General features: G+C 38.4%; 1 protein-coding gene across 1 annotated transcript in view; it reads right to left on the bottom strand.

The window, feature by feature from the left end:
* Positions 1-252: 252 nt before the first annotated feature.
* Positions 253-12,225, bottom strand: part of ZNF804B (zinc finger protein 804B) — a 478,653-nt gene continuing 466,680 nt past the window's right edge. Inside the window, exons 3-4 of the mRNA XM_084785949.1 lie at positions 8,580-8,710; positions 253-4,608 (exon numbers count right to left, since the gene is read on the bottom strand). Coding sequence (XP_084642075.1) covers positions 987-4,608; positions 8,580-8,710 — 3,753 coding nt within the window. The 3' untranslated portion in view covers positions 253-986. The remainder of the gene's footprint in view (positions 4,609-8,579; positions 8,711-12,225) is intronic.

Here is a 12,225-nt window from a genome sequence, read left to right on the forward strand (position 1 = left end):
AGATATAAGGAATGTTTGTATAATTAAAAGAATATTAAATTATAAATCACATAGTTGACAGTTCACACATAATATAAGAAGTATAATTTCTATGATCCAGGAAGTCTTTTGAATGAATATTTGATTACATGGAAGATAATTTGTTTTCCTACTATAAAATTGATTATTTCTAAGCCTTATGCTCCTTATTCCTGAATACAATGAAGTTTCTGAGTAGTAAAGTAAACAAAACTTGATAAATTTTTAGTTCTTATACTATTTTAAGTGCAAATATGTGTAAAATTTTATTCTTTGGATATATTATTTTTGATTATCAAATACTAATAATATCTTTTGTATGCTTTCTAATAAAATTTTTAAACATTCTTAATTCCTGATGATATTGATTCATACAAAGTTATCTAGATATAGTTACAATGAAGTAAAGCAAAATGGTCTTTCATATAATTTCTATAATTGTAAAGAGAGTTTGTGTAGTTGTTTTCAGCTTATACTCATCAGAATATTTTTATTATCTCTTAGGTCTATGAAAAATATGTTAAAAGACAGTATAATTGGTAGCACAGCCAAAGTTTAACAATAGTTTAACATTCTTACTGATATTTTAATATTGTTTGAAAATAAAACTGAAATCCACATTCATTCAACACTCACTCATCAAACATTTAAACATAGGGTATTTTATTTTTTTTCATCATAATATTTATGATACGCCAGAATGTTTCCTGTTGCCGGTTTACAGCACTAATTGACAACTCTCCTCAAACCATTCTGTAATGCTTCCCAGTACTTCCTCCCATAGAATTAACCTAATTATTTTTGCCAGAACAAGAAGTTGTTAAAATTGCTCCCATTTCGATACTGATAATTCAATTTACATTTATGTACGAATTACACCTGGAATTGGCACCACATGATGTTAATGCATTGTTTTACAGGTAGCAAAAATGTGTGTTATTCTTTCATAAGATGAGCTGTGGTAACTATTAGTTCAAGTGTAGTGCCATATTTAAGGCCTCCTTCACGCTATTTAACTGTTGCATCTGGGTGGAGCAAGAGTAATGGCAGAGATCTTGACCTTGTAGCACTGGTTGGATTAAAGGATTCAAGTGGAAGATAGATGTTGTGGCTGGGTTTAAGTGAGGACCAAACAATGTGGGGATAAAGGCTGCAGGAGGCAGGGGCTGAAAGGTTAGATGGGGTGGGTGAAAGGGAGCAGCAGTGACTAAATGCAGAGGATGACCTAGGAAAGTAGGGTGTGCAGGGATAATGGTTGGAGCCACAGCTGAAAATGAAATAGGAGTAAAGTGTGGCTGTGACAGAGGGTGTAGGTGTGCTATGGGGTGGGGACTTATGGAAGCAGAAACAGTAAAATGCTGGAGAAACGTGTGGTGGATGGTGGTGATGGATGTGTGCTGGTGCACTGGAACTGTCTGCATAGCTGAGGCCGGAGAGAAGGTTGCGGGCCCGGCAGCAGGCAAAACTCGGAGATGCTTTGACAGGAGCTGTTTCTGCATGTGCTGCCGGGCCTGTAGCTGGAGAAGCTTGTACTTATCCATTTCTTCAGGAGAAAATGTTATGGGCTGTTGAATTAAAGGGGGTGAGAGAGATTTATGACACACTTCTAATTCATCTTCCGCTTTGTCATGCTTCTGCATAGTTCTGTCATAGTAAGAGTTTATATTTCCCTCTATGTGATTTATAGACATGCTTGCATCCTGTAAGTCTAGATTTATCTGGTCTTCTTTGGTCTCGGTCGAATCAGTTACAAGAGTATATCTATTAGATGGAAAAGCACCGAGGAAATCATTTGGTACTGGGTCACAGCTTTGAAGAAAAGGTTGGACACTGCTAATTGAAAATTCAGATTGCTCTTCTGTTGTCTGGTTCTTTTGTCCACTTAAAGACTGAAAGTCTGTTACTGAATGACTTACGCCTTTGGACAGATAGTTTTCACATTCGGTGTCTGCTAAAATAGTAAAATTATGTTTTGAGGAGCCTTTGACTTTGTCAGAAGCCTTGTGAACTCTTTTTCCTCTATCATTTCTTCTTTTGCCCATGTGTTCTCCCTTCTTTGAATAAGGCAGTAGTGTTCTGTTACAACTTTGTGAGCCAGGTTCAATTTTGTGTTGGATTTCCGAATGAGTCTCTGATTCTTTTAAACAACTCTTTGAAGAGATCTCAAACATCGTTGATGGCTCCTGACACATCTTGGATTGCACTCTTTCTAGAAGAACCTTGGCTGTCAGGGATGGCCCTTCTCCATCTGGAATGTTTGACGATGTGGTTTCTGGAGGGCCACCTACACAGCTCCTAAAAAGGTAGTTGAGAGTGCCTGAGTTGCATTGTCTACACTTGACTTCTCCCACGTCACCAATGTGAATGCTGGCCAAAGACTTTTGGCTTCTCTTGTCTTTATCTAAGCAGTAGGTTCTCTGTCTCAAACAAGAGCCCGATTTGTTGTGCTGAGGTCCCTGGCCATTAAAGGGCTTTTCACTATTTCCTTCAAGGGAAACCTGTGGGCCAGAATCACAATGAAAAAGTCTTGGGAGTTTGGGTCCTGAAAATGATTGATTGTTACCTAGTTTATACCTTTCTCTGCAGTGGCAGTTTCTGTGTTTTGAATGTCTTTTAGTTTTAAATGAGTCCCATCCTTTACCACTGCTGTCTCTCTGGGTTTCTGACTGAGGACAGTTACTGTTTATTGACACACCAGACAAGTAGAGACAATTGTGCTTTCTGTTTTTCCACACGTGCCTTTCAACCGAGTCACATTCTCTTTTACAAAGGTAGAGCAAATGATTGCTGCCACCACCATTGGGCCTATGATGTGAACATATGTCTCTCAAGCTGGACATGTTTCCGGGAGAGTCATCCAGAGTCCTGGGGTGGCACCTCAGAGGACACACTGGAGAAGATCTTTCATTACTTAGTTTTCCACTTGTAGAAGGTCCACTGGCCATGCTGACATTGGAGCTACTAAAAGTTGCACCGCCGTCCTTCCCACGTTCACTGTAGTCCCCTGAAGTATTCCAGGTACTTTGGCTTTCTTCTTCAAACTGTGAGTGTGAATGGCAGGAATTCAGCTTATGCCTTTTAGTCCTAGAAATGTGAGGAGAGAAAGACAGACCCTCCTGAGCACTATTTCGAACTGTCCTTTTGTAACTTTGCAAGTGGACATTTGAAAATTCCATAAATTCCGTATCATCGGCATTATCCTGTCCTATGCCGTCCTTTAGAGACAGGTTATGGTAAGTAGGCACTTCCGGACTTTTCATTTCCAAGTCTCTTAGACTAACACATTCACTCATACTAGATTCAGAACCATGACAGGCCAAATTGTGCTTCCTCTGGAACGTGTCCCAATCCGGGTTAGTTATAATCATCTTTGGTTTCAGAGATTGTTTATCTTGGGTCAGTTTTTGTTGTTCTTTAACGAAGCTTGAGACTTGGTTCTCTGTTTTTGTCTTTTTTCCCAAAGCCTCTTTCTCCAACGCTGTTTTTATATTCTCTGAATCATGCGCCTCCTTTGAGTTTCGAGAGAGTTTGAAATCAAAATATAATGGATTACAGCCGTAAGATATGCAAGGTTCTGTTCTGGTAAAGAACAGAAGTTCTGTAGGCCACTGTAGAGTGGTGTGGCCATCCTTGCTCTGCACGTGGATGAAAGGCAATGCTTTGGACTTCAGATCGTGTGGATATCCTTCCTTGCAAAGTCTTTGCACATTTCTGCTAGCTCTTTCTGCTTCATCTACAGGCTTTGCTCTGTCCTCCATTCTAGAGTTAGGATTCCAATATCTTTTAGTCTTTTGTTCACTGGGTGCCGATGACAAAAACTCATCCAGACTTTCGTACCACCTATTTTCCCTGTGCTTACAAACGTTTATTGGACTGGCAAATTCATTTTCTTGGGATGGGTGATTAACGTGGTTTTCTGAAGTATCCTTCAACGCATTCCTAATTTCTTTCTCTCTGCTGGGAAGAGTTAAGTCTCTTTCTGAAAGATGGAGGCTAGACATAGAGAAAGCTGCGTGAGGACCCGCCGAATCTTTCAGTTTCCCACTTATAGGTTCATTTTTGTTTTGTGAAATTTTAGAGTTCGTCGAAAAGGTGTTGTTTGAAACGCCTTCCAGATGGCCTGACGAGACAAAACCTTCCCTAGTAAGGTCTGGCTCATCGTTTGCAAATCTGCAACACTTGCAGCTCTCTACTGTTTGTTTGACTTTATAGGTGGATGACTTGTGACACTCATGGGTGTCCTCTGCGTTCTCACTGAAAACTGAGGCAGAGGATTCTAATTTTAGATAGGCTTTTTTTGAAAATGAAAACGATACTCCGGTCCTGTGGTTAGCATTGCCGAGATCTGAAGATGTTTGTGTTATCCGATTTCCAAAAAAGTGCCTTCTGTCTGATTGCAGCTGCTGTCTGCTTGGCATAGCAAATCGCTGCTTATCCAAGGTGCTTCTGGGCACATTCTTGCCCTTGAGGAGAAGGGCGCTCTTCACGCAAGAGACCTTTCTGCCATTCTTACCCGGGAAAATTCCCTGCTGGAGCTGCTTTTCTATGGCGATCCTGGGGGCTTTGTATGCCGGTCCATTTCCAGAAACACTGTAAATACAGTGAATATTTATATGAGCAGGACAGTAGCATTGGAATCAAATCTATATGCAAACAACATTGAATTGTACTTCTACACTGAGTTATTTTTCTATTTATTGGTGAGCATTATTTTCTACAAAATACCCATTTTATCATGCATGTACAAGTCAGTATAACTGTTGTATAGTGGCTTCTTTTCAACTGCTCTGTTCAAGTTTGCTATTTAGAAATTTAAAAAGCAATTATCTTATGTTGAAGAAGCAAAGCAAAATAAAAATAAAAATTTGCATCACAATACATTCCTTAGAACCTATGATCCTTTGAAATCCAGATTTAACATGGCTCATAGATTTCCAGCCAACACATTCGTAATAGGTAAGAAATTAAAATATGCAAAGTGCAAAAATAGTTTTAATGTGATTTTTCAGCACCTTTAGCATGCAGTATTTACTCCCTCAAAAGTGTTTCCAGTTTACTTCTGCTGAAGCAGGGTGTTCAGTCCTTATTTTCGTCAGTTGCTAAGGAACGCAGTAGCAAGCAGCTGATGTGTGCAAGCAGTCATAGTATTCCCAGAGATTTTTGTAGTAGTTTCTCTTATTTCTTACTCCTCACAAAAACTTTATGCCAATTTTGCATGCTTTGTCTTTTGAGGGTTTTTCAAGATCGTTGATTTTGCTGAGGTTCATTAGTGATTCAAACAGAGAGAGCAGTATATAAGGAAATGCAGACAGAACCTTTTAGGTTAAAGTTAGTCTTTTCACACCTTGTTACCTCTTGCTTACACAGTGATGTTGATGCTGTCTTGGAAAAGCCGTGCTACATCACTTTTCCAACTACTTATTTGAAATGCCATACTTTTTGTTTCTTTGTTTGTTTTCATGTGATTGGAAGCACACTTAACTTTTGTTTTCTTCCTTATCTTTTCATTATTACTTATCATTTGTTTCTTGGCTATAGAATATTAAAACTTACACCTTTAAGACATATTACTTAAATTCTAAAGGACTTGCTGCATAGCAAATACCTATGCATGTAGCTACACAAACGTGTCACTCTCAATCCTACCCAAAAGAATATTCTTTTTGTAAGAGATGGAATCTATTTCAGAAATCTACACCTGGTCAAAAAGGTAGTAAAAAGTGACTGTGCGGTAACAAGTTCAAAAAGTGACTGTGTGGTAACAAGCTCAACTTGATACATATACAACACAACACATTTTATAAGAGAAAAATCACAGAAAAGAGAGAGTGGAAGAGAGAGAGGATCAGGGCACCTGCAGTGTGACAGTGTCTTATGATAGGGAAACTGTATTTATGAAATCACAATGACTGCACAAATAAGACCTATATAATGACACTGGTTGGCATGCCAATGTGAATGGAGAAAATTTCTCAGTGTTCCATATCTAGATGAAGAGATACAGGCAGACTCCCCTGAAGTATTATCTAATCCCTTATCATCAACCCTGAACGTAAGTACACAAGAGTAACACTTATTGGATTTAATATGCGCATCGGTATTCTACTAGGTATAGTCTTCTGCTTCAGTCCAGTAAAGGAGCCATGAAACTTTTAATTATCATTTATTTTTAATTTTATGCATCAATCCTGAGACAACAAAGAGGATATTTTATAACTCTAAGTGGCTTCTATTGGGGTATGAAACTGTTTAAGCAAATAGAGCAGTTGGTGAGCACTAGAAAGGAATAAATGATCTTTATGATCTGCTGTTCTGTTTAGAAAGCTGAACATTCTTTTCTGTAACAATGGGGCACACTGTGGCCTATAGAGTGGTTATATTTTAATTTGATTGGTAGAGAGAGTTTCCTGATGGATACCCTACCTTACCAGAGTAGATTTTAATCTGGAAGACCTTATCTGGTAACTCCAGCAACGCAGAAATTTAGCACCAGGTCATCATCATCACTATCACATCATCCGCAGACAATCATCCCTTCACTGCCACCATCATCAGGATTTCTCCAACCCTTCTCATTCTTTCCACTGGGGGCTTTGTGGATGTGCAGTTACTTTCATAGTAAGGACAAGCACAGTGATGCCTATGAGGGTGAGGGCACCTCAGGTTTGTCGATGACCCAGGAAAATCCGTTCCCTCCTGTGAAGACTTTTACTGAGCCTGTCTCTTTTCCCATTTATTATTATTTGATTTACTGAATCCTGTAACTAGTCATGCAGGGATTCAAATGTGATCTAGATGTTTTCCTGTATGCTACTTTGATGGACACAGTAATTAGCTTCCTAAGCCCTATTTCAGCATGTTTGGTTTGTTATTAATACTGATCTATTAATGTGCTTGAATGATATGAGTCCCTCATTGAATAGACTGGTAGAAAGATCAGTTATCAACATAATATCCACCTCTCTTTTTGTGTGGATCCTTTCCGGACAAGTGTCTTTATGTTAACTTTATTTCTATATACAGGTAGTGTAGTGTCTTTAATTCTCCTTTATCTTACATTTTAAAAAATTTAATGTTTTATGCATTAGATGTTAATTAACATATTCTAAACACTGTGTGTATGTAAATACTGTAAATCGACCACTATTTCCATTAATAATTGAGCCAAATCATAAATATTTTCTTATGATCACTTTTGAAGTCTAATGTTTTACGGTAATATGGCTGAACCATTCACTTTTGCTATTGCATATTGTTTTCCATTTAAACAACAGGAATTTAAATTCTGGCACAGCTATAAACTTCACAATCCAGCAGGTTGCTGTCAACCACATTAATTAGCCATGTTACTATTATACATAATGATTCATATTACCGCAGTTCACATTCTGCAATGTTAATTGCATTCCAGGTAGCAACTTTGAATCATTCAGTGGCTGCAAGCTTTTTTTAACTGTCATTTTTTTTTCAGTTACAAGTATGTATTAGTGTAATGCTTGTTATGGTATAATTATCAATTAAAACGGCGCTGTTCAGTAAATTTAACCACATTAATTATACTTTGTTTGTCTACCAGGCAATGATAGTGTCATTTATTCTAGAGTCAAGTGTATACAAGGGAATGTACAGAACATGTAATTTCTATTCCAATGGAGCATTATTGTTTATAGTTTTAAAAGCTATCATTGTAGATGCTTGATACGGAACAGTATTTGTCAGACATGATAGTACAGTTTCTTATATGAATACATAGCATGTAGAATTGCATACATGATACTTGTACAAGATCAAGCCAGTCAAATTCCCTCTGTGGGTTGGGCATGGGATCATGAGGCCTCACCCCAACTGAGGAGATCTTGTCCATTGATGGTTACTGGGACCAGGAAAGTCAATTTTTTTTTCATGGATGTGAATCCTATGAAGATACTTATCCTTGTTTCAGCAGATGAGATGTTTCCCTACATAACATATAGTCAGAAATAAATAGTAAGTATTTAACTATAGATGTTTATGTATAGAAGGAATTTGTGAAATTGGTAAGGAAAAGTACTAGGGGACAGAGGAATTGGAGGAGATGTAATGCAGGTTGAAATAATCAAGTATATTATAGAATAGAATATTATTTACATGTATTAATATTAAATATTTTTAAAGTTATGATTATATGATTATAAAACTTATATTACTGAGGAATTAGTAATTAGTAGTGTCAGAACAAGTCATGCTAGAACAGATGCTAGTTTATTAGAATTGTTTCCATGATCACTTCATTAACCAGGGTAATAAGTTAAAAGCATTGGGAAGGGAAAAAATTTAAATGAAAAAAATGATTGACTCACAAACCATTACCAATTAAAAATTTGCCTCCAGGCATATTTGTTGAATAATGTTAATTTTATATTGTTGAAGAGAACCAAGTAGACTCATTAATGAATTTCCCAGGGGATGGGAAAAGCACTCTGGACCACCAAAGCCCCAAGGGATGGGAAAAGCACTCTGGACCATCAAAGCCCCAAGGGATGGGAAAAGCACTCTGGACCACGGAAGCCCTGACTTCTTACCATTCAGACTGCTGCCGCAGTTCTGCCAGCTGATGGAGCCGCTTAAGTGCCTTTTCTTGTTTCCTCTCATCTTTCCACGATTTGGAAGCTACATTCCGAGCAAATTCTCGTTGCTTTAATTCTTTCAATCTCTGTATAGAAGTATAAAACAGTAAAGATACTATAAATAAGTAAAAATATGCTTTTCTGTCTACAAGAGTCTTCATTAAAGATGGTCCAGAATGCAAAGATATCTTTTTGGGATACGGAGAGTAAAAACTTTTCCTACAATTTTTTTTTTTTTTTGCTTCAGGATAAATTTAGTAGATAAAAGGAGATCTTGACTAGGTTGTTCTTCAAAGTTTCTCAAAGCCAATTTCAGCATGAGCTGCAAAAGTGGGGACCCAGTCCTTGGTGGTCACTTGGCCACACAGCTGAGACATCTGTGTGTCTGTGAAAACAAAAACTAAACAAAATAAAAGACAAAAGAAGTTCATGTGCCATGTGGAAAGAGAGAGGAGGCCAAAGCTTATGCTTTCCTAAGGTCACCTACACTAGTTCATACCTATAGAGACGATTCTGACAAAATAAAATTGGTAGAATGAACTTCTCTCAGTAAACTGCTTATATTACCAAATACTAGTTAGTTCTAAATGAGATTTTAAATTCAGTTTTAGTTGGAGATATATAACAAATGCAGAACAAGATGAAAAAAAAGAAAGAAAGAAAAAGAAAAGAAAGGAAGGAAGGAAGGACAAAAGAAAACGAAAAAAGAAAGAAAGTGAATGAACAGGAACTTAAACTGTAGATGCTGGGACTCTGGGCCCAGTGCTGAGAGTGGCAATTAAGAATGGGGTTGCACCAGCCAAGGACAATACAGGCGGTAAACTTTAAACCCCTACCCAGATCTAGCCAATGGACAGAACACTCTCCACAGTAGAGTGGAGAGTGGGATATGACTTTCTCACATACTCTGGTGCCTCACCTTTGACCATGTCCCCTGGAGGGGGAGACCTGGTGGCACTCAGAGGAAGGACAGCAGGTTACCAAGAAGAGACTTGGTACCCTATGAACACATACAGGGGGAGGTAATCCCCCTCAGGAACAGTCATAGGGGAGGGGAATAAGGGGAAAATGGGAGGGAGGGAAGAATGGGAGGATACAAGGGATGGGATAACCATTGAGATGTAACAAGAATAAATTAATAAAGGAGAAAAAAAAAAGAATGGGGGTTTGTGGGTATGAAATGACCCAGAGGGTACAGGAACTGTACAAGCAGACCATCAGCCTGGGGAAGGGGCTGGGGCTGCACAAACTGGTGTACCAACCAAGGACAACCTAGATCCCCCGTTCAGATATAGCCAATGGAAAGGTCATTCTCTACACCTGCGGGGAGTGGGAGGGATGGGAGTGGCGACTTCCTATGACTTGAATTCTGTTGCCTCCCTTAGTGGGGAGACCATAGGGACACATAGAGGAAGGAGACGCATGCAATCCAGATGAGACTTGATGGGCTGTGGTCAGTCAGAGAAGGAGGAACTGTCAGAGGTCTAGTGGAGGGAAATAGAAGAGGGAGGGAGGATGGGAACGGGAAGATACAAGCAAGGGCATAACAATCAAGATGTAATATGAACAAATTATAATAAATAAATAGAAGAGAAGAAACAAAAGAATTTAAACTGAATAGTAGCTTGGCTCTTTTTCATTTAAATTAACCTGATACTTTTCTAATGGCTGCTCTAAGACAGTTGGTGTATAGCCAGATTAGGTGCATCACATTACCTGTTCGGATCTCTCCTTTAGAGGCTTACACAGCATAGCTACCAATATTGAAGGAATTGAGAAACACACACCATCATATGAACATCTTGAAGCTTGGGGCTTCATGTTGAATAGCAGGTGTACTTGAGCATATCCTCTCTTGATCTTTACAAGATGTTAAGCGTTCTAAAAACCTGTGTATATTTAAATTTTTTTCATTTCACGTGTAAAGATCATCCTGAGAGAAGGAATACTCTAGAAGCTCTCATCTATTGAGTAGGAGAGTATTTCCTGCACATAAGCAAGGGCCAAAGTCTTTAACATTCATTAACTTCATCCTTAAAAGCAAAACAAAATAAAACAAAAACAAACAAACAAACAAAAAACATTGTCATGGGAGACAGAGACCAGGTACCCATATCTAAACTAATCTGAAGAACATAGAGCACCCTTTCTAAAGGAGAATATTGAGAGTATTCTAAACAAAGAGCACATAGACCAGAAACATAACAACCACAGGGAATTCAATCAATTCAATCAAAATTCAATTTTTATAAATACTTTTGATATTTCTATAAAAAAAACCCTAAATTAGAAAAATGCCAGAAAAGAAAAAATATATGAAACAAAACAATAGAAAAAAAGCACTAGTTCACAAGCACAGCTATATATCAGCATTTTAACCATGAATCAGTTGATGGCTTTAGTTGTTCAGAAGTTGAAAATGAACTTTATGGTATCCCCAACTCTGGTTTATAAACGTCCTCAGACTCCACATGCTTTATAATCTAGTGTTATAGTGAGGACTTGGCTTATGAGAAACCACTCTTGGAAACTGTCTTGCTTACATTAAGAGGATACAAAGCATTCACTTTAACTCTGTTGAAGAGAGAAGTTGGTTATTGCCGGTGAAGCTAGGTATTTTACTTCTGGTTAATAAATGTTTAAAAAAAAAAAAGGTACTCCGTTTTTACTTAGTATTTGGTATTACCAGCACATAAAATTGCATAACAGAGAAAGTTGACTTATTTATTGATATTTGATCCCTCTTGATTTAGAGTAATATTTGAAACATTGGTGTATACTTGTTTCATCCATTAGTTCAAAAATTCTAGATTATTCCTTTTTAAAAAAATATTTGTTCACTTTATATACCAGTCGTAGGCCCCTCTCTTTTAGTCTCCTGGTCTCACCCTCCCTCACTCACATACCCTACCTCCCTTGCCTAGTGCTCAGAAAGGGGCAACCGTCCTCCACTAACATCTGATCTCAGCTTATCCAAAGTCTCATCTGGAAGGCCTGCATCTCTTCCACTGTGGCCTGGTAAGGCCACCCCTCCAGCGGGCAGTGATCAACTTGTGGGGACCAGAGTCCATATCAGAAGTAGTCCCTACTCTGCATATTATGGGACCCACGAGGAGACTGTGCTGCCTATCTACTACATCTGAGTAGAGGGTCTAGATGCTCACCATGCATGGTCCTTGGTTGGTGCATCAGTCTCTGCATCACCCCATCATCCACCAAAATTTGTTGCCTCCATTGGTCTCCCTGTGGCCCCTGTCCACTCCATTTCCTTTTATTCTCCAGCTCTTTCATTAGAATCCCTGCTTTCCACCCCAAAGCTTGGCTGTGAGTTTAAGCATCTGCTTAGATCCCCTGCTAGTGGAGTCTTGCAGAGAACCTCTATGGTAGGCTCTAGTCCTGTTCCTTCTCTTCAACTACTTCCAGTGTTTATTCTATTTGCTCTTCTGAATGAGAATTAAGCACTCTCCCCAGCGCCCTCCTTGTTATTTAGTTTCTCAATGTCTGTGTATTGTAGTGTGCTTACGCTGTATTATGTTTCTAATATCTACATATAAGAAAGTATATACCATGCCTGTTTTTGTGGGTCTGGGTTACTTCACTC

The sequence above is a fragment of the Acomys minous genome (assembly GCF_964271855.1).
Source record: "Acomys minous genome assembly, chromosome: 6".
Taxonomy (NCBI): Eukaryota; Metazoa; Chordata; class Mammalia; order Rodentia; family Muridae; genus Acomys; species Acomys minous.